This window comes from Rhinichthys klamathensis, unplaced genomic scaffold, assembly GCF_029890125.1.
Source record: "Rhinichthys klamathensis goyatoka isolate OS25496 unplaced genomic scaffold, OSU_Roscu_1.1 h1tg000281l_1, whole genome shotgun sequence".
NCBI classification, from domain to species: domain Eukaryota; kingdom Metazoa; phylum Chordata; class Actinopteri; order Cypriniformes; family Leuciscidae; genus Rhinichthys; species Rhinichthys klamathensis.
The window spans coordinates 2,781,637-2,809,469 of record NW_026606800.1 but is presented as its reverse complement, the minus strand read 5'-3'; the positions used below and the strand labels follow the sequence as shown (position 1 = coordinate 2,809,469).

General features: G+C 38.3%; 3 protein-coding genes across 3 annotated transcripts in view; 2 read left to right on the top strand and 1 right to left on the bottom strand.

The window, feature by feature from the left end:
- The window catches only part of igf2r (insulin-like growth factor 2 receptor), a 44,999-nt gene extending 39,463 nt beyond the window's left edge, over window positions 1-5,536 (top strand). The window contains exons 39-47 of the mRNA XM_056269549.1: window positions 414-651; window positions 1,818-1,954; window positions 2,027-2,147; window positions 2,747-2,893; window positions 3,006-3,190; window positions 3,687-3,873; window positions 3,978-4,124; window positions 4,461-4,530; window positions 4,650-5,536. Coding sequence (XP_056125524.1) covers window positions 414-651; window positions 1,818-1,954; window positions 2,027-2,147; window positions 2,747-2,893; window positions 3,006-3,190; window positions 3,687-3,873; window positions 3,978-4,124; window positions 4,461-4,530; window positions 4,650-5,024 — 1,607 coding nt within the window. The 3' untranslated portion in view covers window positions 5,025-5,536. The remainder of the gene's footprint in view (window positions 1-413; window positions 652-1,817; window positions 1,955-2,026; window positions 2,148-2,746; window positions 2,894-3,005; window positions 3,191-3,686; window positions 3,874-3,977; window positions 4,125-4,460; window positions 4,531-4,649) is intronic.
- A 2,912-nt stretch (window positions 5,537-8,448) lies between these two features.
- On the top strand, window positions 8,449-13,893 carry slc22a2 (solute carrier family 22 member 2). The gene is made up of 11 exons (XM_056269554.1): window positions 8,449-8,961; window positions 9,046-9,149; window positions 9,512-9,666; window positions 9,844-10,012; window positions 10,981-11,095; window positions 11,179-11,282; window positions 11,352-11,566; window positions 11,651-11,759; window positions 11,892-12,004; window positions 13,061-13,160; window positions 13,246-13,893. Exons 1-11 carry the CDS (start codon window positions 8,551-8,553, stop codon window positions 13,331-13,333), a joined length of 1,683 nt encoding a protein of 560 aa, XP_056125529.1. The 5' UTR covers window positions 8,449-8,550; the 3' UTR covers window positions 13,334-13,893.
- On the bottom strand, window positions 13,757-27,664 carry plg (plasminogen). Its single transcript, XM_056269553.1, has 20 exons — window positions 27,578-27,664; window positions 27,399-27,428; window positions 26,982-27,108; window positions 26,736-26,842; window positions 25,646-25,760; window positions 25,389-25,528; window positions 24,731-24,851; window positions 24,534-24,652; window positions 24,286-24,448; window positions 23,693-23,817; window positions 23,408-23,564; window positions 23,100-23,311; window positions 22,847-22,995; window positions 22,657-22,750; window positions 22,422-22,536; window positions 22,256-22,330; window positions 21,123-21,263; window positions 17,714-17,820; window positions 17,462-17,607; window positions 13,757-14,316 (listed from the first exon to the last, which is right to left on the bottom strand). Exons 1-20 carry the CDS (start codon window positions 27,624-27,626, stop codon window positions 14,155-14,157), a joined length of 2,454 nt encoding a protein of 817 aa, XP_056125528.1. The 5' UTR covers window positions 27,627-27,664; the 3' UTR covers window positions 13,757-14,154.
- Between the last annotated feature and the right edge of the window lie 169 nt (window positions 27,665-27,833).

The following is a 27,833-nucleotide window of genomic DNA, read 5'->3' as shown; positions in this document are numbered from 1 at the left end:
CCTCTGTAGCGATCATTTTACACTGGATAGTTTTATAAACTTTCGTCGGAGACAACTGGGATTCACTGATAATCCGCTGTTTCTGGTGAATGGGGCCGAACCGACTATCTCCCGCCTCGGCCTTCATCTCCCTGTCCCGAAAGCAGTATCACAAATATCACCGTCGGCAGCTTTCCCGCGAGTGAGCGTGGTTTCAGCGCAGCCAGCGGACACGCCCCCAGCGTTTGAGAGCAAATTTTTTCAAGATTTTGATGTACTTATTTTATGTACTTGCTGGCTTTTTTTATCATTCAAATTTGTCTGGGTGGCTAATAACACATTTGTCTGTGGTGTGACAAACTCAGAACACATACTTAATTTTTACTTTACAGGGACTTTAAGGGTATTTTTATTTTTGTGTGTGTATTTCACAGCACTCAGAGGGAAGCGTCAATCGTCCATTTTGTTCTCGTGTGACCCAGCGGCGGGCCGTGGCACACCCCAGCTGATGAGCGAAACCCAAGGGTGTTCTGCCACCTTCCAGTGGCGGACGAATGTGGTGTGCCCACCCAAAAAGATGGAGTGCAAGCTGGCAGGACAACACCAGACCTACGACCTGCGCATCCTCTCTTCTCTTACAGAGCCGTGGAAATTTAGCGACGGGGAAGATTCGTGAGTCTCGCACCTGTTGTTCTGTTGAATTTCATTTGACCCTGTTGCATCTACTAATAATAATAATAAAGTATCAGTAAGTAAAACTGAACCTAAATATACACATTTATAAATAAATATATTGGCCCTCATTTATCATTCTTGCATAGAAACGGGCGTATATGTTGGCGTAAGATTATGCTTACACTCCTCTCACCGCCTGATTTATGAAGCTGTGCGTACCTTTGAAATCCAGGTGTACGCAATACCTGCCCTTGATAAATCCCACGGCTGAAAACGATCGTCATTAGAATAACACGCCCAAGCCTTTCGTTACCGAACCCAGTCCGTGCGCACCTGCCGGGGATAGGCCTAACCATGAAACGTCAGGGTAAAGCGCACAGGCTCGCAACTGAAGGAATACATATGCTTATAAATCAAATGCTTTGGTAAAGTCACACAAATTAAACATTGAAGTCCATGTTGCACAAAAATAAACACTGAAGTAAATAATTACTATGTTTTTGTTTTTTTGTTTTACAGTGGGTCATAATATATCATATCTTTTAGTTTGTCAGTGCATTTTATGGTGTTAGGAATTGTTTTTCTGCGCATTTCCGCACTAACTCAAAACGTGCGTACATGTACACCACCTCCTGAGCTGGCGTAAGATTTGAGCGTGCCATACGCCAACGTCCATATTGATAAATTTCAAAGTCACCGTGGTTTTGGGTGTACGCCAGGTGTACGCTGGAAATTTGGTGTACGCACTTTTGATAAATGAGGGCCAATATCCTTAAATAATTTTTTATTTTATTATATTTTATTTTCATTACCTGATTATGTTATAGTGTCTAAAGATTGGCTGAAAGTATATCCAATGTAAAAAATATATTATACTAATTTATAAGTAAGATGGACAAAAATGTTGAATCTACATACATGTTTGCACTATTTATTTTTTTTCAAAAAATTATATTGACCTATAATTTGAAGCCATACCAGTTTAAAAAAAATAATTACCAATTATTGGTATCAACCAAAATTGCTATATCTGTGTGCAAGTATTTTCCTTTTTGTCCGCGAACATGCATTTCTGGAGTATTCATGTTTTTGTGTGACGCTTTCAAATCAGTAGAACTTGGACAGAACTCATTTAATCAGTAATGTATAATTTGTTCCCACAGTTACTACTTCAATCTGTGCCAGGCCATCCATGGAGGCCTGCCAGGTTGTGCAGCGGAAGCCGCCGTGTGTCGCAGACGTGCCAACGGAAAGACAGAGACTCTGGGCCGTGTGCACACGCAGACCATGGAGTTAATCGGTAAGTGCTTTTAAACCTTCTCTGACATAATTATTACTTTGTTGGTTTCTAATCAGCATGTATTTTCTCCAGATGGAAAGATCTTGGTCAATTATTCCATGGGTGGCGAGGTGTGTGGAAACAAAAAACCAGCCAGAACAATCATACAGCTGAAGTGTGGCAGCACAATGGGCCATCCAAAATTACTATTTAAGTAAGTTATGAGAAACTTGGCTTGAATGGATTCTTAACTTGTGGTGTTGGTGTTTAAAATCTGTTGGCATGAATTGGACGTTGCGATAGTCTTTTCTTACCCATTGTGACGTGTATCCGAGTAAACCAGCTTCTCAAACGAGAAAAATGTAGGACTGGATTTGATTTTGGTAATCGAGAATTTATTGGATGGTTGTGGTTTGCTATTGGTGGATCTCATGTGAGTGACAGGTTGTCCCGCCCTCGCGCCAGTAAACACATCATCAGAGAAGAGATGTTGCTGCAAGAGGGAGGGAGAGTTATTTTGATTAAAGATTACGAGGGCACACGAACTTAGAAAAAAAATAAGTTTTGCACAGGTAAATCATTTATAATAAATGCTGCACTATTCCATAAACAACAATAATTGACCATTTTAATTCCATGCTGACTTTAACTACATCAACTTCCAACTTCACTTAACCATATGAAAAAAACATGTATACATATTTATAAAGTTTCCATTGGGAATCTGGTCTGTAGTTTAAATGTACTTTTACAGGGCTTTACCACAGTACTTCTCAGGCAGGAGATTCATATTTTTGCCTTTGTGTGTTTTAGGGAGGATAAAACTGCATGTGAGTTCTGGGTGGAGTGGGAGACTCGATCTGCATGTGCTGTACAGCAGGAGGAAGTCGAGATGGTCAATGGAACCATCACAATCCCAGAGACAGGAGCCATGTTCAGCCTGGGAGCGCTTTATTACCGGTGAGTATCTCTTGCTCTCTCTCAATTCTCCCGCTTTAATACAGAGCCTACAACTACACCACAATACATCTAGCTATGTGCATGAGATAAACAATGTTTTATCTGTCCCCAGTTTCCACAACGCCACAGGAGACATACGTTCCAATGGAGATCGCTATATCTACCACATCCAGCTATCAGGCATCACCGACAGCTCCATTTCCAATTGCCTGGGTGCCAATATTTGTCAGGTTAAGATTGAAAGCAGTTACCGCCGAAAAATTGGCTCTTCCAGCAAAGCCAAGTATTATATCAAAGGTAAGAGGAATTCTTTAAGGAACCATATCGGAAAATACAATATGTAAGCAGGCATGTTGGGACAGATGAAAGGCAAAGAAGGGTTTATTTCCTCCTTTATTTATTCTTTTGTTTATTTATTCTGTTTTATACACAAAATCGGCAAAATAATTTAAAATATGAAATAGTTTGTTTAAAATGTTATTTTTTTGTTTATTTATTTTTAATTTATAAATTCTATTTGTAACACGAAAATGGCAAAAAAATATATTTTTTAAATATATTTTGGATGATTTTTCTTAACTTTATCTATATTTGGTCTTTTTTGTAGTATTAGTTTTTGGCTACAATTAGCAAATGGATCAAAAGTCCACTTTCATCACTTAGGGTGAATTTTTAAATTATATATTATTCATAATTTAAGTTTAGGTTACTTATTTTTCTGTAAACAGTTTACTTTGAGGGGGAAAAAATATTTCTGTAATGTTGTAACTGTTGGCATGTTGCATGTTGTCAGGTGGAAACCTCGACGTCTTGGTACCGTCTGAATCTGTATGTGGGCGAGACAAAACCAAAACCGTGTCCTCGACCATCCTGTTCCACTGCAGCCCTACAGCAGGAGAGGGTATCCCAGAATTCTTGCTGGAAACGGATGGCTGCCAGTATCTGTTTGTTTGGCACACCTCCACCGTTTGTACATTTTTGTGAGTATCAGAAAGCCTAAACATGTTTCCAGGCAGTTCTGACAGAGATATGTCAGCAAAGGAAGTTTGGGTAAAGAACGTTGGTTCTCCTATTGTTCATCCAGCTCCATGGACCCGCACAGCACTGATGGAGGGGAGGAGCATGCCGGATTGTCTGGGCGGAGTCAGGCTTTAGGGGCGGTGCTTAGCCTGCTGTTGGTTGTGCTCACAATCTGTTTGCTTGTTCTCTTGCTGCACAAACGAGAAAGGAGGTAAATGCAACTTAAATTTTATGTGTGCTTTTTTTAAAAAAGAAATTAATACTTTTATTCAGCAGGGATGCATTAAATTGATCAAAAGTGACCGTAAAGACATTTATAATGTTAGATTTTTATTTTAAATAAATGCTGTTCTTTTGAACTTTCTAGTCATCGAAGAATCCTGAGGGAAAATAAAGTATTAGGGTTTTCCACAAAAATATTTGGCAACACAACTGTTTTTAACATTGATAATAATAGAAATTGTTTCATGAGCAGCAAATATATATATATATATATAGGAATTGTACTTCTACTTGAGCTGCTTAAAATGTGTTTATATATTTTTAGGCAACTTGTAATGCAGAAAGTGTCAAGCTGCTTCAAGAAAGGAAATCCAGTGTCTTACAAGTACTCCAGGGTAACGTTTTATTATTTTTTAAATTTTATCATTACCTTTATCATTTCAAAATGAGTCCCAAGTTGAACAGAACGAGTTTGTGCTTAACTCTCCTGGTCTTTGTTCTTCTCTCTCTTTAGGTGAACACCGATGAGGATGGATGTGAAGATGAGATGGAGTGGTTGATGGAGGAGACCGGGACGCCCACGCGGGAGCCTCAAGAGAACGGTCACATCACCACCAAACCCGTCAGTGCAGACGCCCTGCGTTCCTTCTCCCTGGACGAACAGGACAGCGAGGACGAGGTGCTCACGGTCCCAGGGGTCCGAATGGCCCCTTCATCGTCCTCTTCCTCACGGCTGCAGTCGGCTTTGCTGAAAGCAGAGAGCGATGAGGATCTGGTGGGGCTCCTGGTGGACACACGGAGCAGAAATCAGACCAGATACAGCGATAGAAACCAGAGGAAAGCCCAGCCAGACCCTGATGACAGCGACGAGGACCTACTTAAAGTCTGAGCGCATCGGGCAGCCGAACTGAACTTTTGAATGTCTCTGCCACCACGCTTTAAATGTTCAGTTGCTCCATTTTTGGTTTTCTAAAGGGAAATCTTTACGAGACCGCTTTCAGGAGCAAGTTAGTCGTTTCGTCCACTAAATAGACTTGATGCCTTCCTGACAAAAAAAATGTTTTTGTCATTTGATCGTTTATTCGTTTGTTTGTTCGTTTCCCATTGATTAAGATGAATTGTGTACAGCATCTTATGTGAATTCGGTCTCCCACGAACTTACAGAAATGGACTATTCAGATTTTTTTATTGTTATTTAAAGATTTTTGGGTACTGTTTTTTTGTTAACACACCGCCTCACTGGAAAAATACACTGTTTTATGGAATGATTTTGATTGATTGTGGCAGATACAGTCAAAGACCTTTTCTAAACTACAATCTGAAGCAGTATTTCACATATCTTGAGTCATGTAGCACCGAAAGGAGATTGATTCGCTTTGCCAAGTTTATATTTCAATCACAAAGCTTCAAATATCACGCTTCGCGCTTGCATTCCGCATCAGCATTAATCTAACCAATACATCCATTCGTCATCGAGTGTTTTGTGCAATGCTTTTGCCCGCTTGTTCTGCCAAAAAAGCATGTTCTACTTATCCTACTAGAACACCGAGCGCATACAGAGGTTTAGTGCCACGAACGAATGACAATGCATGTAAGACTGCAGCAGGCTTCCTTTAGAATTGTAATTTCTCATCGCAAACAGAAGTGCTTCACAGTGTTTATTTGCGTTATTGTTAAATTTATGTAATTATTATATTTGCGTAACACTTTACAATGAGGTTGAATTCATTAACATTATTTAATATAGTAGATATCATGAATTTACAGAGCCTCTAAAGTGACACGGTGATGGTAAAAAAAAATGAAATGGGAGTGGGAGGAAAAATGATATTCAATGCTTTTGCGTTCTCTCACCAAACTTTTGCGTTCACCAGAGAAAGTTTGTGTTCACTCGCAAAACTTGTGATGAAAATGATGGGAAAATAATGAGTTGGCGGAAAAACCTATATTTCTGTGCTTCTGGAAGCAAGCGCAAAGTTTCTCAGGGGAACGCAATATTTGTGTAAGCGATTGCAAATATTTCGCGATTTTTAAGTTTCTTGGGGAAAAGCAGTGCTTTTGCGAGAGAATGCAAAGCATTGAAATATAATTTTATAATCACCATTTCACCTTGGCTTCGTATGAACTACTAACTGAACAACGTTTTGGGTTTTTTCCAGAATTTATTAATCCACATTTATTTATAAGTATACTGTTACTTGTTATTCATGTTCAACCAACGTTAATTTATACAACTTAATGTATTACAAACGTATTCATATATGTAGAAATGAACATTTACCTAGATTAATAATTCTGTAAAAGTCTTGTTCATTGTTAGTTTGTGATATCTAATGCACTAATTAATGTTAACAAATTGAACTTAATTGTAAAAGTGTTTTTTTCTTTGTTCTTTTAAATCTCCGCTTTGCACAGAAGAAATCCGTGCCTATGAAAGAAGTCACATGTACAGCGAGCAGCAGAAAGCCTACAAAGCACTTTTCCCGTTAGCATGAATAGTTTTGTTGCTAGTCACATGAATCGAATACAACACCCTGAACACCTGCGAATTTTATGCGTTTTATTTGCTGAATGTGTTTATCAGTTTCAGCTCACCTTTAATGTCCTGCTGACTAACTCGGTTTTAAGAAAGATGCATACATCTGCATAAGCTGTGTTGCATTCTGCTGTCCGGAAATGATTTACCAAAACGTTCTTCTCACATGGCAATGAAACAGTATTTTTCACTCTGGCTCTAATAGTTTGTCTCATATGCTTGTATTACCCATCCATCAGTGTATTCCTCAAATATATGGTTGCCAAATAAAGCCACAGCAGTTCTGTATGTCTTTCATGACTCACTGTTCCTGAGACAGTACATCAAACTGAGGTGAAGCACGACTGGCTGTCTCTTTAAGTACTTTGCACTTTGGTGGACATTTTTTTTTCTGTCCTTTAGGGCAGAAGGTGGACGGTACACTCGATAGCTATTGGTCGTCACGGGTTCCCCCTCTCCCTACTAAAAAAATGTCTGCGACTGCTGTATGGGATATTGTATGGTTTAATTCTCTGAAAAACTTCCAGAGTCCTGGGATCATCTTTTTTTCTGTTAGAAGCTTTAGCTCTTCTCAGACTGTATTTGTCATGTTATGCAGCATCTTGTTTTTGGATTTAAATAGTTTATGCTGAGATATGATGGCATTATTTCAATAAAACTTATCAGCTGCTCTGCATGCATTCTTACTAGGAGTTCTTGTGGTTCATCTCGCTACTTTAACTATTCTGAGCGCAGTAACTGATTCTCGCTCAGGCAATTGAATCAAACGGCTGTTGGTAGAAGGATGGTGTCGGTGTGAATTTGGTCCAGTATAAAATGATAGATTTTATAAATATTTTGATCTAGCTTTTATTTTTAATTTGTCATTTAAATTTTTGGGTTATTTTTTGTGATTTTGTTATGTTTTTTTATATGATTATTATTAAATATTACTTCTTTTTTTTTTTTTCTTCTTTTTTTTTTAGTTTGTTCAATTTTAGTTTTTACGGTCAGCAATTTTAGTGCTTAAACTTAATTTAGCTTAAACTTATTTCAGTTATTTGTCATTGCAACATTTCTAATATTAGTTTGTTTTTCATCTAATATTGAGTAGATATACGGTTTAGAATTTATTTAAATTTTTTATATATATATATATATATATAGCCTATATTTACTTTTCATTTTATTGTTTTTTTATATTATTATTTTTAAATATTACTCTTTTTTTTTCAGTTTTATTTTGTTCTATTTTATTTTTGTTTGCAATTTTAGTGCTTAAATTTTATTTAAATTAAACCTATTTCAGTTAATTGCCATTGCAACATTTCCAATATTAGTTTGTTTTCATCTAATGGTGAGTAGATATTCTGGTTATATTTTATTATTTATTTATAGTTTATTTATTTCCAGTTAGTAATTTTAGTGCTTTAGCTTTTAGTTTACAATGCAACATTTCTATTGTTTGTTTAAAGTTTTTCCTCTAATATTTAACTGTATTTCAAATATCCAAATTTAGTTGATGAAAAACTGCTTAATAAACTAGATTAGGTTGCTTTAGGGTGGAAAAAAAAGTGCCTCTTTTCTCATTGGAAATGGAATCAAATAAAATAGAGGTTTACTTCACACTTACTCAACCGTTTTCATACAACACTTGCTGAACAGAAATTATACAGTAACAAATTGCATAACGGGCTTCAGATGTCACTGGGGTTAAACTGTAACTTTGTGGCCCCCGTCCCATCTCAGCATGTAATTGGTCAGTCACAGCACGAATATATCAAGTTTCGACCTCCTCTGGACTTTTGGTCAACCAGATGTGGGTAAATAATCTGTGCCTCCTCTTAGCAGACCTCTTTCTAAACCTGTGGACGCCTCCACCGCTAGACATACACTGACCATGGCCACTTTCGATGACATCTTAGAGGAGGCCGGCGCATTTGGTCGGTGCCAAATGCGAATTTTTATCATTTTCAGTTTGGTCTCCATACCGTTTTCTTTCGTCTATGTGGGGATTGTGTTCCAGGGCTTCACCCCGGAGCATTGGTGCCGTGACCCGGGCGTCAGTGAGATCCGGGAGAGATGCGGCTGGAGCCTTCAAGACGCACGCAGGGCCACTGTACCCCAGATGAACGGCTCTGCAGGGGTGACGTACAGTCAGTGTAAGAGGTTCGACATGGACTGGAACGCCACCGGTCTCGCCTGCGACAATCCGGAAAGTGACTTTGTCCAGGCCCAGCTCTCTGCTACGACGGGCTGCTCAGACGGCTGGGAGTACGACTATAAGGGAAGACAGTCGTTTGTCACTGAGGTAATCACAAAACAAGACTTTCTTTTAGTGGTAATTGTGTGAATGAATAGAACAAAATGTCTTATGAGACCTGTGTGTTTGCAGTTTGATCTAGTGTGTGCAGACGCCTGGTATGCTGACATGTTCCAGGCCACGCTCGGTGTTGGTTTCTTAGTGGGCAGCATTGCAATTGGATACATGGCAGACAAGTATGACAGACACTTTTTATTTTTTTTACCTTTTTTTTTTCTAGAAATAAATATCTTAAGCTCCTTAAACTAGATACATTTTCCTTGATAAGCAACATAATTAAGCTGCAGGGCCTGTAAAGCCAATTATGAATGTAATTTTTACAATAGCCCACCATTTTTTTTTTTTACAAATAAATGCAGCCTTGGTGAGCTTTAGAGACTTGTCTTACCAACCCCAAACGTTTGAACGGTAGAGTAAATGTTATCAAGCAGTAGGCTAGCCTATACAAAATAAAAACCAAATTATTATTATGTTAGCATGTCGACATGAATGTTTCAGTAACCATCCAATTGTGAATTGTTTGTCCGTTTTCTTTCAGATATGGCAGAATGAAGAGTTTCCTGATGACCAACTTCTTCATCGCAGTAACAGGGATTCTGGTGGCCACGTCTCCGAATTACATCGCCCTGCTGGTGTTCCGAGTTCTCTTTGGCTTCGGAGTGAAGGGCGGCTGGATGGTTGGATACGTGCTAAGTAGCCTAACTAAACATTTTTCAGTTATTTAATCACACTTAAATGAAATGCGTTTCTGTGTGCAGCTCATTGTACTTTCATAGTTATGGTCTAACAATCAGTCAGCTGCAGTGTTCTTGATTGAAATGTTTACCGCAGTATTTGGATTCTTGATATCCTCATATTTCCTGGCTGCAGTCACAGAGCTGGTTGGGGTGGACTACAGGAGAACGGTGGGAGTAACCTATCAGATGTTCTTCAGCTTGGGCCTTCTCGTCCTTCCTCTCTTAGCTTACCTCATACCAAACTGGCGCTGGCTGCAGGTGGTCTTTACCGTACCTTACATCTTCTTCCTGACTTACTATTGGTAAGGGCCTGTGCATTATGTGCAATACAGGTAGAGTCTTCGGAAGGCTGCACTTAATTGATTGAGTTTTCCAGATTGATTAACTGGTTTGTGTGCAAATTTGTATTGAATTATTGTGTCCTTTTATAATCTTCAGCAACCCACCTCTATAAAACTTGAAAGAATGTTCCAGATTAAATATAAACTATAATACAAGCACTGTTGTATTTTACCCAGTACTTTTTATAGCACATGTATATCTTCAAGATACACTACCATTCTAAGGTTTGGGTTACATTAAAAAAGTTCAAAAGTCAGTAACATTTTTGACAAAAATGTAATCATTTTATTCAGCAAGGACTCATTAAATTGATCAAAAGTGACAGTAAAGACATTTATAATGTGATTTATGTTTTAAATAAACTCTGTTCTTTTGGTTTCCCCCAAAATATTAAGCGACACAACTGTTTTTACCATTTTTCAGAATAAATTATTCTTGAGCTGCAAATCAGCATATTAGAATGATTTCTGAAGGTGACACTGAAGACTGTAGAGTAATGACGCTGAAAATTCAGCTTTGACATCATAGGAATAAATTACATTTTAAAATAATTAAATAAAAATTAATTGTTAAAATATTTTAAAGTATTACTGTTTTTACTGTAATTTAAAATGCTGCCTTGGTGAGCATAAGAAACTTCTTTCTAAAACATTTTTTAAAAATCGTACCAACCTAAACTTTTAAACGGTAGTGTATTTGATATGTGCGTTTTCATCAAATTTCAGATGAACATTAAACTGTAACATTTTAACCTTAGTATTATTCTCTCCAAACTGTAATGACATGGCTGGTTTCTGGATGAACGCAAAGAACAATCTTAAGCAGGTTTTTCATTTAAGATACTGTATACGTGTAGTTAAATATTTTTGTGTTACACTATTGTTAGATAAATGTAGCCATGTTTCATTATTTAAATACACTTTTTCAGGTTTATCCCAGAATCACCAAGATGGCTCCTCAGCCAAAACAAGAGAACCGAAGCACTGGAGATCGCAAAAATGATAGCCAAAGAGAACAAGAAAACACTGTCCAAGAATATTGAGGTACAAATTATGCACATAGAGAGGAGCATACATTTAATACCCAATGCCCAAATGTCTCTGAAATGCCCAAATTCATCCATCAGACACTGTCAGGTGACAACACAGAGTCTGTCTCAACTGCTTCTTTCATGGATCTGTTCAAGACTTCCAAATTGAGAAGATACACATTCATCCTTAGTTTCAACTGGTACGTCAGACCCAAAACACCACATTAAGTGCATTAGGGTGAACATTTATCTATAACCTCATGTCGTAGGTTCACCAGTGCTGTGGTTTACCAGGGTCTTATAATGAGGCTGGGAATCCTCGGAGGAAACGTGTATGTGGACTTCCTCATATCTGCAATCGTGGAATTGCCAGCAGCTTTCCTCATCCTTCTCACTATTGAGCGGATCGGACGGCGGCTTCCTTTTGCAACTGCGAATATCGTGGCAGGAGCGGCTTGCTTAATCACAGCATTCATCCCGGAAGGTGAGTTACCATTTGTGGTTAATTGAAGTTGACTGAAAAATGGTGATATATGTATGCCTACTTTCAATTTTGTATCTTCTACAGGTATGTTCTGGTTAAAAAGCGCTGTTGCTTGTGTTGGACGGCTGGGCATCACTATGGCTTTTGAAATGGTAGTGTTTGTGAATACTGAACTGTATCCCACTGTTATCAGGTGAGTTATATTGCAGAGGGGCCGCATTTATCTTTCATTATGCATTGCATGTAGTATATAACATGTGAAGAATCAGTATATAATGTCTATTTGGTCAATAATGCTACTGTATATGACGTTGTTTGGCTGCAGAAATCTGGGTGTATCGGTCTGTTCCACACTGTGTGACATTGGAGGGATTATAGCGCCCTTCCTGCTCTACAGGCTTTCGGTCATCTGGCTAGAACTACCTCTTATCATTTTCGGTACAAAAACAGATGTTATGTTTATTTCACATACAATCAGACTGAGTTGTTAGGTAGAGCACCGCATGTAAGGATTTACAAGATGCTGGAAATTACATCCTGACTGCTGAATGGCTTATTGCACCACAAGAACACACACCGTCCCAAACACTTCACTAGAAACTATTGAGGTGAGACGTTAAAGAGATAGTTCACACAAAAATGAAAATGTTGTCACCATTTACTCCCCCTTAAGTTGTTTTAAACATGTATGAGTTTCTTTGTTCTGTTGAACACAAAATAAGACATTTTGAAAAATGTTGGTAACCAAAGATTTGCTGGTCCCCGTTGACTTCCATAGTGTGGAAAAAAAAATACGTTGGAAGGAAGTCAATGGGGACCCGAAACTGTTTGGTTACAAACATTCTTCAAAATGTCTTCTTTTGTGTTCAACAGGCTTATAACAACTTGAGAAGGACAACTTGAACATTTTTGGTATAATTATCCCTCCAGCAGTCAATTTCAGGCTTTTAACAGACCTACAAAAAATAATAATAATAATTGGGCGCTAACATACTATTACAAATTTGTATGTGTGTATATAGTATATAAAATGTTAATTGTACTTAATAAAAATTTATCCAAAATACATTGATAAATTATATATTAATGTATACCTTATTTATTTATTTATTATGTTTGCCCACTGCACGGTGTACTTACAGCATCTACAAACAGGGGCTAGTAGGTTCATGCTAACCAGACAAACTTTGACCCTCTTGGACCAACATTTCCTCATTGGATGTTCCATTCAAATGTTTTGTTTATTACAAAGCAAATGAGGTATTATCGCAGAGTTTGAACCCAGGTCCCCTTGGAATGCTACACAGAAACTATAACTCTAGTATTTGTATTAACAACTACTATTAAAAGGGTTTTCCATTGGTCATATCTTAGCATGACTTTCACTGGTGCCCCCTCAAAATAAATGCATGACACCCCTGGCCATAGTACTGCGATGTTGAGCATGTTCTAGCTCCAGTGTGAGGTTGGTGAAGTCAATGTTTACTCTCACAGGTGCTCTTGCGTTTGTGGCTGGTGGACTGGTTCTTCTGTTACCTGAAACCAAAGGTGTGCCTCTTCCAGAAACCATTGCTGACATTGAATGTCCAAAGAGGTGAGGTTTTACTCCCTGCACATATTCACCATGGTAACATTTGTCACCTTGAACCTTTCTTCACAAATGTGAACTGTACATGCAGAAACAAAGAAAACCATCTGAAAGGTCAACAGCTAGAGAATTTGCTGCCCTCTGATCTGACATCGAACAAAGAAGTTACAGCAGTCTGAACACTGCGACCTCCTTAACTTGACTGTGATGCTGCTTATCCCTTCTCCTTTGAGGATTTAATCTAAATTATACAAACTGAAAACCATTTCTCTTTAATCAAAAAGTTTTGTCATTCCAAAAGTTAATGAACTATTAAAATATGAATTTGATTTAGTAATCAAGCTGAGAAAGTTATAAAATATGTAGCAATCTAATCAAAGGACCAATGATTTTACGCAGCTATTTAATTATTGTTCCCAAACTAATGATTTATTATTGACTGTAGTTACTGTATTTATATATATATATATATATAGTTATAGTTATAGTTTTAATTTTACATTTCTTTAAATGCATGTTTTTGACAAAGATGTTTATTTAAAAAAAAATGTAAAATAACTCCCAATAAAAATATCTGTATATATTTTTTTTCTAAATGTTGGCTTAAATTATTCATGATAATAGTCAATTGTACTTATTTTTTCTGGCACTTACTAGGGTTTGGACATTTTAGAGCATTGTTACTGTAACAGCAAAACTGTTTGCATTGTGGAGCACAAATAAAGAGACTTTCTCCAAAGATGTTTACCATCGCTTTAATGTAGGAAAACATTTTTTTTTTTTTCTGGTTACATTTTTGGTTCTTTGAAGAGTCCTGTAAATAAACATGTGCATATAACCGTACAGACTGAAAGTGGGCTTGACAGTTTTGTAAAACTGAACATCTGAACAGGGTCTGTTACTTAAACTTTAAAACGGCTTATGCATCAATAACATTTTATTTCATTATTTTACCATCAGATGTTAACTTAAATTCCGCTGCACATCATTCGACTAATTCTCAGTTTTCTTTCATACTGCGTTCTATCCAGCTGACAAACTTGGAGACTCGAGTATACACTCCAGGTTTCATAGCATTAGCACAGCCAAGACCCCATGATGTCACTCCCTGAAGGACGAAGCGGTTCTGTGCGTAGCAGACAAGAGGCCCTCCGCTGTCACCCTGTATAAGTGTGAGGAACACGTCACAATTTAAGCTGTTATTCACTTCAAATCTTTACCTTTGTTGTAGGTCTCAAATCTCACTTGTGAAAGAAAGTTATTAAAGGGTTAGTTCACCCAAAAATGAAACTTATGTCATTAATGACTCACCCTCATGTCGCTCCAAGCCCGTAAGACCTCCGTTCATCTTCGGAACACAGTTTAAGATATTTTAGATTTAGTCCGAGAGTTTTCTGTCCCTCCATTGAAAATGTATGTACGGTATACTGTCCTTATCCAGAAAGGAAATAAAGACATCATCAAAGTAGTCCATGTGACATCAGTGGGTTAGTTAGAATGTTTTGAAGCATCGAAAATACATTTTGGTCCAAAAATAACAAAAACTACGACTTTATTCAGCATTGTATTGTCTTCCGGTTCTGTTGTCAAACCGCGTTCACGAGTGAGCTTCGTTTACAGTCTGAGGGAGACGCACGCTGCGGACTCGTGAACGCGGATTGACAACAGAACCGGAAGACAATACAATGCTGAATAAAGTCGTAGTTTTTGTTATTTTTGGACCAAAATGTATTTTCGATGCTTCAAAACATTCTAACTAACCCACTGGTGTCACATGGACTACTTTGATGACGTCTTTATTTCCTTTCTGGACAAGGACAGTATACCGTACATACATTTTCAATGGAGGGACAGAAAACTCTCGGACTAAATCTAAAATATCTTAAACTGTGTTCCGAAGATGAACGGAAGTCTTACGGGCTTGGAACGACTTGAGGGTGAGTCATTAATGACATAAGTTTCATTTTTGGGTGAACTAACCCTTTAAGGATTGGAACATGAGAGTTAATGATTAGCCTATAGTAAAATATAGAATTTTGGGGTGAACTATTCCTTTAAATGCACAATTCATATTTATTTGTTTTTTTATATCGTTTCAAAGCAGCTTCACAGAAAATGCATGTTTCTACTTTACAATTAAGAGTAATCTGTTATCAGGCTGTGTCAAAATAGGCTAATGTCCATATTGAGGAAATTACAGTTCTAAAGACGGGTGCAACCTGTGCGATTTATAATAGTCCTTTACGATTGCTGCTTGTCAGACTGTACGAACATGATCATCGCTGTAAGATCCCAGTTGTCATTAATGTCAGACTGTACGGCAGTCAAGACGCGGTGAAAACGGACTCACGCAAGAAAACTTGTCCGGAGTTAGCTAACATCATTTATTCATTTAAAGGGGTGGTTGATTATGATTTCACTTTTTTAACTTTAGTTAGTGTGTAATGTTGCTGTTTGAGAATAAACAACATCTGCAAAGTTACGACGCTCAAAGCAAAGGGAGATATTCTTTTAAAGAAATTGCTTTTTAAGGACTACAACAAACGGCTGGTAGTGACTACATTCCACCTGGGTTAGTGACATCAATAACCCTCAAATGTACATAAACCCCGCCCCCGGGAACGTGATTTATTGATTATCATGACAGAATATGCTAATAATCAATGACTAAAAGATAACTACACATAAGCTACATGAATTCATAAACCATTCAGAAATGTCCTGTTGCATTCTACATGTTGTCACTTCTTCTGGAGTCTCTCCATTTTTGTCCGACTCGGTTTGTACATAAAAGGTAGCCTGGGAAAACCCAGACAACTTCCGGCAAATTTAGATTTGCTCTGAAAGTGAGTCTGGCAAAGAGCTCATTCAAGCTCATTTCCAATCCGTCGAAATCGAGGCACCAATCAGAAACGTTGGGGCGGGCTTTACACGATGACGACAGCGCTGGGATTTTGAAGCAGATTTTGTAGCCTACATTACAAAGATGGATGCCGCCGTCGAACATCACTTGTTCGAATCAGCTATCGCCTCTGTTTTAAGCGTTTTGAACGTTTCCTTTTTGTTAAAAACCGAGCAAAGAACAACACTCGGAGATGTTTCTCCGCCGCTCTGCATACGTCATCTCCTTCATCGCTCTGATTGGTTTTAGGTCTATCCGCGACGTCCGTTGGTGACGCCCCTCTGGAAATGATTTGTCTATGACGCTTTGCCAGACCATAACTCAGTTACAACTGAGAATGGTCTGGTTTTAACCAGGCTACATAAAAGGCTAAAAGTTTTTGAAATTTTCAGTGCATGTCTGTGTGAGGAGGTAATCGAAGCTCCGCCCTCTGTGTTGGGAACAGCAGCTCATTTGCATTTAAAGGGACACACTCAAAAACGGTGCATTTTCGCTCACCCTTAAAAAGTGACATTTTTTACATGCTATTTAAAAATATCTGTGGGGTATTTTGAGCTAAAACTTCACATACACACTCTGGGGGCATTAAAGACTTATTTTACATCTTGTGAAAAGGGCATTATACCACCCCTTTAAGCAAAAACAAGGAGCAAAGTAAAGCAATGATTACATGTTGTGATCAAAATGATAACATGCATGGAAAATAGGTGGCTCTGTTCCAAACCTCTAGCATGCCACACAAATAGTGCTCCCCACATGAAGTAGCCAACTTAAACTCTAATATTGCAATAGTGGGATATTCTATGTTGCTACTAAGCTAATGATTCTCAGAATATGCAAGTATTTAGTCATTTTCTTAATTGGATAAAACTATTTTCTAACAGTTTATTTCGATGTTGAATAAATGTATTATCAGTGACAATTATTTGCAGTCCTTCCTTCAAGGTATTTGTACATGGCTACATCTGTTTGTATTCATAAGGTGTGTCCTAATTAGCATAGTTGTGCACTATTCTATGACGTTTTTAAGTATAAACAGTGCAAGTAGTGTGTTCACACTGAAAATTCCAAAAAGAAAAAGTGCACTTTAAATACCCAGATGATGCTCTAAATGAATGGAAAGAAACTAAGTGTGGAATGGACACTTAATGCACTCAACTGTCGCAAATTTAATTACGTAATGGAGGGAGAGGGGCATCAGACTCCAATGTTGAATGACAAAATAACCTTATAAAATGTCTACACTACACGGATGAGTACATAGTGCATAAGTACATAGTGTATATTGCGTCATTTGGGACACAACTATAATTATTGCTAAAAGTGGTGCCTAGGTAGGCAGCTTACAAGGGTTTAAATCAGAGCCAGTGAGGTGACTGAACCTAAATAGTGCAAGCTCCCTTACCTGACAACTGTCAGTTCCACCTTCTATGTTTCCTGCACACATCTCATGCTCCTTCACGCGACCATTCAAAAAAGATGGACGGTTGCAGACTTTGTTCTCAATTACAGGGAAGCCGGTTTCTTTCAGGACACCTTCTCCACCGGTTCCTAGGAAACAGAAGGTCTTGAAGCTATGAACACTATGAAATCTTTAATCAATAATCAATCATGTTTATCGAGTAAAAGAGTAAATCTACTTGTTAAAGTGACCTACCCTGTGTCTCCCCCCAGCCTGTTACATAGCATTCAGTATTGCTTGGTACAATGTAGTCCTTGTCTGGTAGGCACGCAGGCAATACCTTATCATTTATTAATGCAGGCCTAAAATCAGACAAAATTAGTTTTTGTATTAATTCATAAATTTAATTCAAAAACATAAATTCGTAATGTCATTATTAATAAAATGAGGTTACAGTTTCAAAAGCCAGAACTGCATTTAGCACAACAGGGAGATTAAATAACACTTGGATCCGTTTTTGAAAAACACTTTTGGTCAATGTTGATATTTAAAATCACCAAAACAAACACACCCCCAACCCCAAAATGATCTTGCCCCTTATTTGATTGCTCCACCCCACACTTACGTACGCGACCGTAACCGAGGCAGCGACTATGGCGGAATCTGCTGTACCTGCCGGCCGAGGGTAAGTGAAAGCAATGTGTTACTATAATCCATGTCGAATGTGTTTTGGTAGTAATGTATGTTTTAACGCGCCAATGGTTCAGCTCCATTTCACGTGGAAGACGGCGCTCAACACCCACAAAGTTATTATGGGGCATAAAAAAAAAAAAAGTTTGGTTCCGGTTTGTTGTCAGTTGAGGTCATGGGTCGGTAGGGATTTTTTTTTTTTTTTTTTTTTTTTTTTTTTTTTTTTTAGTGGCAGCAGCAAGTAATAGGTAGGAAATTATTGAGGGCTCGACCTTAAGCCTTTTCATGTGCTTGCCCTCCGAACAAGTAAATATGTCATTCACTTGTCAGAGTAAAAAAGTTGCTTGTCCGGATTTGTTTTAATTTTTTAATTTATTTATTCTGAAGCAATGTTCTCATCAGTGTTCAATCAGCTTTGATATTTAAATTGGCATATTGTAATATCTGCACCTTTGAAGGGCATCCCCTCCCCCAATCTTATTAAATGCCCTATAGTGTCGTCTTATTCTAAATAATTGAATTTATTGATCAAATTTAGGAATTTAAAATGAAAGATGAAGCATACTGTTACCCTAAGTAGGGCTGATCAAATTAAATAATTTACACTGAAAAATTACAATTGCATAAAATAATGTTATGAAATTGATTTAAATGTACAAATAAGAAACATCGGAAAGAAGTATACTAGGCTACTTATAAACATAACACTAAACTGCCAATAGGTGGCGGCAGGCGGCCGTATTAATGAGTGAGTCATTGATTCATTAATTCAAACGATTCGTTTAAACGGTTGATTCATTCAAGAATGAGACAGATGTTAATTAATGGGTCATTGAATCTTTGACTCAACCGATTCGGTCAAAATGCTGAATCATTCAATAATGAAAACAGGTTGAGTGTTCCTGTGAGATGCGCCGTGGTTCTGCTGTGATTTTTGTTTGGAACTATTTTCGCTGCAGAAACAGAACAAAAACAGCCAATATTTCATCTAAAATGTAAGTGACTTAATTGTAACTGTTTATTGAACTGTTGTAGGAAATCAATGTCACATTTTCAATCGTGATATGGTATTCAGGAAAAATAATTGAGGCTGCTTAACACATATGTTAAAATATAGAAACTCCACATTTAGATTTGTTTATAGGCAGTATGTTGTTAACTGAGTGTGTGTGTGCTGCGCTCATGTGTGTAGATTTCTCCTCGAGAGGCTGCGCGAGCGTCAACAGCGCAACCTCACCGTCAGCAGGCTAATGCATTTATTATCCACAATTGATCGCAACTTACAATAAATGTAATAAAATCATTCTCTCGGTTTAGTGATTCCCTAGTTATTTGTTTGTTTGTTATTGATGTTCTAATCAGGCTACTTGTCCGTTCGGGCAAGTAAAATTCTCTTTTACTTGTCCTTCAAAAATCCATTTGTCGCGGACAAGTTAGACGGGCTCTGGAGATCGAATACGATACGATACGATCGATACGAAGCGCGGCAGGTTAGAGTGTTTTGGATTGCATAAAATAATAAAAGAAACGAACAAATACATGGCGAAAGAAGTGGTAGACAGCAGAAGAGGGTATTGGGATTTGGGATGATTTTTAATGAAACTTGGGAGGCGGATGGAGGTTACTCTGTAACTCATCATGTGGTGTGTGCGTGCCTATGAATGCATGCATTTGTATGTGTGCGTATATGAATAAAAGTGTCCTTAATGACAAAAAAAAAACAAAAAAAACTTGTAGCCTATATGTATTATAGTTCAGTTTGACGAACGATGTGTGAACGACCATGTAGCTGCCTCGTTTGTTTTGCTGGAGGACAACAGATGGCATCTTGCATCGCGTGCTGTACAAAAACGTAAATTATAGTTCGCCTCAAAGTTTTTTATTTGTGTATTTATTTAATTTTTATTATTTCTTCCCCAAGCTCATAAAATAAATTTGGGTCGCACATAAATTGACAGGGTCGGTCGGAAACCGGAACCAAACAAAAAATGTTTTTAAGCCTGATCATCTCGATAGCACGAGCATGACAGTCATAGTAACGAATATATTACAACTATAACAAGAGGGGGTTATATCGACCACTAAATGAGGAACCAAAGGAAACAAACATTAGGAGTATATTATCTTACTTTTCAGACACACTTTTAGACCCGACGCTTGAAACAGACAGAGGAGACCTGTGTAAACGAGCCAGGCTTATACGTGTCATTTTCATAGCTGAATCGAACATCAATAATATCACAAATGAAAAAACAAGCAAAGATGACACACGAGCATAATCAAGCAATGGCCAGCATATAGTGCTGTGAAACAAAGCTAAACAATGTTACTCACCTATCGAGAAGAAATAAAGCAAACTCGGCGTCCGATGTTAGGCCTTCCTGCTCCTTGAGTTCTCTCCAGCGCTGGTAAGTTAAGCTTCTCAGATATTAACACGAGTTCTACCTCTTGCCTGATCTTAAGCCTTCTTTTTAATTTTAAGTTCCACAGACATTTTCCTCTTTTTTTTTATCTGCCATCTCTCTTTCTGTCATTCAGCTAATGCCTGTGCTGTGTGCACTGAGCACTCTCTCCTCCCCATCATTAGTAGACACGCCCCTTACTGCCGATTGGTTACAAGTTTGTTTTGGTAGTCGGTCCATCACAGTTTTCAAAAGTGATTTTCAAAAACTACTGATCCCACCTTTAAACAAGAAGGATTGTGCCACTAGTGTAATCAAATGTAACTGCAAAGATAGTGACAGTTTTCAATAAGGATTCCTCAACACTCTCCATATGCCATTACTCCAATGTACAGACAATCCCATCTAAAACTCATGTGTTGGGAAATCAACTGTTGAATCACTTACTTATACTTTTATCTGTATATTAAACTGGGATACGACAAAGTATAAACAAATTAAACAAACACTTCACCAGATTCAGAGTGTTGTTTCAATTGCATTGGCAACAGTTGCACACAGAATACTCTAACCTGTCCAACTTGAGAAGAGCGATGTCAGTACCAGCTGGCCCCTTAATAATCTTCGAAACTTCTCGCTCCTGTTTGGATGCTTCATTTGCACGTTCTGTGTGGACTCCAAGGAAGATCTTGTAGGCAGATGGACTCTCAGACCTGGATAGTGGTAGGTACACATTTAACCATTTGCTGCATAAAGACCCCATTAAAGAGTTGTGTGGGGTTTTTTCCATGTCTCTTTGGGGCTTTGAGGTCATCTACATGCTAGGCTTGCCGCGATAGACGGTGTTGACGGTGTTACCGGTTTTAAGCCCCATCACCGGTGACATCACTTTCCCACCGTGACACCGCGATGTCTTGACTTTTTTAAAGTATTCGTTTTTGCTAAAATATTTATTTGAATTAATTAAACATAATAATTATCAATTATTTAGTTCAGAAGAGAGCATACATTATAATTAAAAACTGAACTGCGCAGTGCGTGCCAAGAGCCAGTCACGTCACAGATCAGCAAGCATCAGGATTCCATTTAGCACGTGTGGAGATGAGAACGAGTCAAATTACAGAAAAGCAAGATAATGGCGGAATGTGTAATTTATTTAGGCCTGTTTTATTTTCTTATTCGTTAATAAACGTTTTATGGTTCTTATTTGTTTGGGCCCACAGTTTGACGATTTTCAGCCTATGCATGGGGTTATTTTTATTCGTTCGTTATGCTAATAAAAGTTCTGTCTATAAATAAAAGTTGTATTATCAGCGAGCCGAGTTGTTGTTTTTTGTCCATTCAAGCAATTGACGCTGAATTGCCAATTGACGCTTATTTCGAAAGTGAAAGTATAACGCGCACGCATTTAAAAGCTATTTAACCCCCCCGCCCCGCCCCCCACGGTGACACCGGGATTACCGGTGTTGTGACATGTCGATTAACCGGTGGGAAATTTTCCTCACCGCGGCAACCCTACATGCTAGTGGAGTACATGGTTGTAAACTCCATTTCAGGGAGTCCACAGACAATTAAAATGTACAGTGTTGTGAATGCCTAGTAGTGGAGGATTCACTGTGCTGGTCTATTTCTAAACATTGGCAACACTTTCAACCCTTTATTTGAATTTTTGTCTCCTCAAACAATAAATAAAAAAGTCACTCACCTCTCTAGGCAGTGAGCTGCAGTTAGAACCCATTGTGCATCAATTAGCGTTCCACCACAAAAATGAATTTTCCCTCTGGCATGACAGAAAATGACAGTTAATAACTACAATTCATCTGAGCCTGGAAATGAGTACAGAGGCAGAGGAGGGTGGCTTGTTGGTATACCTGGTCCGAAGACTGATCTGCCAAGGCCAGGAGTGGGGTTTAGAAACACATCCCCCAACGATCCGCCCAAAGCACCGCTTGGGTTTCGTTGATGGTTGTCCGCATTTCAGGCCATCTGATTAGAAAGGAATATGCATGTCATGTATCTTACAGCAAGGATATTTGATCACCTGGAAAACAACAATCCTTGCCATTGGAGTCAAGCATTTCCAAGAGGAATATTAAGAACACTTACCACAGTCTGGGATCTGACAGTAATCCCACTTCTTATTTCTATCTGTTGTATAGCACCAAGGTCCGTTCACATCACTGTCTGGGTTTCTGCATTGCTAATTGTGTAATCAAGTAAAAAATGTGTTAAAATGTCCGGAATTGCCTTGAATTGCCGGAATTGAAAAAATGCTTGAATTTCTACATAGACCTACATTTGACTCTAGACCCTTGTCTGGATGCGTTTCAGGGGTAAAACTGGCATGCTGATGGGGGGTCATAGAACTCCATGCTTGGCAGGTCACTCCCATAATAGTAGTGGATGCGGGACCCCGGTAACTTACTCCGTTACCAACCTTACAATCTTGTAAAAAGAAACAAAGCACATTGTAACTCACTTCCTCCCTTAGTCAATACTATAGTTCTCTTGACATTTGACATAATCTGTTAGCTTGTAGGTGGATGAACCTATTTCCAGAGAAGTAGGTGGAGAAATAGATGGTGGAGAAATAGATGGAGAAGCTGCAGCCTCTGATGGATTGGTAGGAGGCTCCCGTGAGCTGGGCTTGTTTTCACACCGCTCGATGTTGCAATACTCCCACCGAACTGTGGGATCTGTGGTGTAGCACCAAGGGGCTCGGTCACCATCTGGATTCCTGCACAGGTTCCTCCTCAGATCTCTGCATGATGAGTGAAATCATGGCAGGAGCCAGAGGGGAAATCAGTGGAGTCAAATGTTGCTACAGTTCAAGATGTAGTTCAGTGTAGTGTCTTACGCTTTAGGGAACTTCTGAGGTGTTTTGGAATGTCGATGAGGTTCCATGGATGTCCAGAACTGGCATTTCTTTCCACTTATCGTCTCTGACATGGCACCACGGTAGGAGGTTCCATCACCTTCATAACATCCTTCACCCTCAGGGATCACCGGCTCCTCTGGGAATGAAATATTTACGTTATACTCTTTCACCAGTTCTAGGGGCATATGAAGTAACATACAAAGAAAGGACATCATAATCTACATTTAATGTTATATGATTTGTAATGGCTCCTTCAAAACCGACCAGGTCTCGGTTGATCTCCACAACTTGGCACACTGCAGTACTCCCAGCGGGTCTCTGGATCTGTGGTGTAACACCATGGACTTCTTTCATTATCAGGGTTTCTGCAGTAGCTTCCATCAAGGCCTCTGGGATGGAAACAAACTTTAGTTGCATTCCCTGTGCAGTCACTATTATTTATGTGTTTGGCATACTGGGGCAAGTACAATTTCACAGCTTTCCCCTACAGAATAATTCAGACTTTGAAGAAGTCTGTCTACTTAGTTCTTCTAGTTCAACTGTGTCAAATCCTGCTCCTGGAGGGCCCTGTCCTGCAGAGTTTAACTCCAACACTTTTGCCTGGAAGTTTCTAGTAATCCTGAAGACCTTTCATGTGTGCTAAATTGGGTTGGAGCTCCGGAAAGGGCCTTGTCCTGCAGAGTTTAGTTCCAACCCTGATCAAACACTTGCCTGTAATTTTCAAGTAATCTTGAACACCCTGATTGATCAACACAAAGGTGGTCCTCCACGTGTAGGATTTGACACCTTTGGGAAATTAACCAAAACCTGAATGTCTCTCAAAACCAGTTCATCAAATCCATCATGTGGATGCTTACTTGCATGGGTAGTTCTCTGGAGTTCTGGAATGCTTTTGGGGACTTTGGGAAGCCCATTCCTGGCAAGTTTTTCCTGAGACCGTCACTGCAATGGTGCCCCTGTAGGAGCTACCTTCTCCACTTGTACAGGTAAGCTCTGGTACAATTGTGGGTGGTTCAGTTGCTACAAGAAAACGGTGACCAATTAATGATGAACTAATCATTTGAAGCACAACTTTGTGTTACAGATTGACAAGAACATTGCTTACCACAACGTGGAATGGAGCAGGATTCCCAACGTTTGGATGGACTGGTTGTAAAGCACCAGGGCCTTGGCTCTCCATCGGGGTTCCTGCAATAGTTCTCTTCCAAGTACTTATCAGGAAGACTGCAAAAGACAGACCATAGTAAAAATATGCACAAAATAGACCATATCTCATTTGTGCTATAAATTATAATGTCTCACGCTGAAGGGATGTAACCATGGTTGTGGGGTTTTTGCGAGTCCCAACGTTGGCAGGTAAATCCACTCACAGTAGTGGAGATCTTGCCTCTGTAGTTTTCTCCACTGCACTGTATACATTCCTCTGGAGATATTAAAGAGCAGATTCAAGGGACAAATTCCAAACTGTTTTTGCACTCTTGTACATTGCTTCAAAAGGTTGCTCCAAATGAAAGTGGGTAACTGAATCCCTTCATGAAAGGCTTTTCCACAAGGCCGTTAGTGAAATGTGCTCGGACGTCTCAAGCAACTAATCTTCTCTTTTATGAATACATGATTCTGGGTGGCACATCTTCTTGATTTATTTTAACACCTAGGCTAATTATCATTGTTGTGATGTTCCCAGGGATTTAAATCCAGTTTTATCAAACCCTGCACAAAGAGACTTTATACAAGTTGAAATACTGTAAATATGGATTTAAGATTGTTCAGAATATATATGGATAAAGGATAAAGTGGTAGTGACACAGCTAATGCCCTGCTCACTTCAGAGTGCTCACCTCAAGTGCACTTCATAATAAGGTTAACTTTTGCATGAGATTCACACATCAGTATGTTAGCCCACAAGGTTTAGCAGTTTTTTTTTTTTTTTTTTTTTTTTTTTTTTTTTTGCTTAATGTACCTGTGCAGTCTTGGATATCGCAGTTCTCCCATCGTTTCTGTGGATCTGTAGTGTAGCACCAGGGACCCCCCTTGTCTCCATCTGGGTTTCGACAAAAGTTTGACTCCAAGTCAGCTTTTGCATGTGTCCTTGGCGATATGCTGTAGAAAGTTACTATTGAGGTTAATTAGCTTACTTAACCACTGTAGTTTCTGTATTTCCTAAAGCTGTTTTCTCTTTTACAGCACAACGATTGAAAAATTCCAATTAAGACATACTTTGGCACATGGGGGAAAGTTCCCTCCCATCGCTGACATATTTTTCCTGATTTTGTCTTGGATTTTGTCCCTCTGTAGTCCGTGCCAATGCCATTCACGCATTCCAGTAAGTACTCTGTATGAAGGAATTCAATGCATTCATTACAACATACTTAAAAACATGTACTGATGATGATGTATTAATTTCCCTATTGGTAGTTACTGTACATTCTTATGGCCCACAAGTGGAGTGGTTCTCACAAGGTATGTAGTTTGTGATACAAAAATGGGTCTCATGTCTTTTCTGACATAAGGGAAATATGGTAAATGCTAATACTGAAATGGTGCAAAATAAGTGCTTTAGATAAGATGGCAAAAGAAACTGGCTTTTTAGATCAAAGGTAGGGCAAAATCTATTGATGTCAACGTATGGTAAAACAAGCTCTACAATATTTTGACCCAATGTTTGTTTCATGCGATAGCCAAAGGTTAGCCTAGTGAATTACACTTCTGCTGTTTATGCATTTAAACAATGGTCTATTTTTATAATCAACCTATGTTGTGTCAATCATTTTCTACATTGATGGTCTTATGCAGTTTGGGACAATTTTAAAATGTTTGATTTTAATGATAATACTTAATACTTTTTAATGTCAATACTATTCACTACATGATTTTAAATGTATTTAAATATCTGGGTCCTAAAACAAAACCATTTGAGAACCATTGACCTAAAGTATGCTTGTTAAGACAACATCCATCAAGTACTGTATATTTTTAGCGATCCAAAACTGAAACATTTCTCATTGTTTAACCTAGACAGTATTTGATACATTTGAAGGAGAAATCCCTCATTGGACGATAGATTTTCAGATAATCCTCTTTACTTTGTTTACTGACAAACAAACTACACTTTGATAAATCTAGATTAAATATTAACTCGGGTAGACTTTTAAAAAACAACAACAAGAAAAAGCGTAACCCGTTATAGTTATAATTTATAATGTACTTAAACAAGAGTAATGCATGCTGAAGATAATTCATAACATCATCTGCCATTAAACTTTCAAATCTGTAAAGTGATAAAATAGATTGGGCTATAAAATCGTACCCTTTTTCTCATAGAGAACAGCACTCATTCTTCGCAGTATCTGATCAGTTTTTGAGTTGGCAGGTAATGTTACACAATCCTGATCTTTTTCGATGTACAAAAAGGACCTGCAAAGCACATATATACCCAGTATTTTAACATAATAGAACAGAATAAAACATGTGTCATTGCTCGCTAACTTCAGATCAGTCTGCACTAGTGCAACACAATATATTTTGAGAGTTATAGTTATGGTCTGACTTGCACCTGCATGTAAAGGAAGTCTCTTTGTCGCACTTGGAGGCACATTCTTCCACCGTTTTCACAGTGTATTGACCTTTAGGCAATTTCACTATCCAGGCCCCGTCCGTTTTAATATATGCTTCCAGAACATCTGTAGAATGTAAAAAAGGGTGGCAAAAAAATAAAGTTAAGCTTCTAATAACAAACACATGATTACTGATGTTGATGAAGTAAGACGAATAGGTTCTGTGGACTGTGCTATCTAGATTCAATGAAACCAACAAAGCAAAAATATCCTAAACAAGAACCCATGTAAGCCCTCCCTTACCAACTGTACTGCAGACTTTTTCTCAAATATAAAGATCTGAAACTTGATCAACAGAACTATGTATCAAAACATGAATTGAAAGAACACATTTGCAGATGCCCAGATTTACTTACCTGTGCTTTCGGTCTGGGCCCTTAGGAAATCTGAAGGTAACATGAGTCGTTAATGATATACAGATAATTTAATGCTATTAGTTATAGGTTTTACTCAGTTCATTTTATTTGTGTTAATTTATAGATCGCAGAAATAGCCTAATAATTAAGGCGCTATGAATAAATATCTGTTGGCTTACCTGTAAAAAGGAATAGACTAAGTAAAAGAACAGCTTTGTGAACCTTCATGTTGGAGCATTGACAGGCAGGGACTTTGAGAGGTTTTCAATCTTATAAGCATGTCAGTACAACAAACATCATAGGGTCGTCACTCATCAGTCAATCATTGTCCTAACAAGGACATGGACCAGGTCAAATAGTGTTTGTCGATCAGTCCGTTTGAACCCAACATTACTGTTTCTGATCACATGATTTATCAGAGCTGGACCTTTTCAT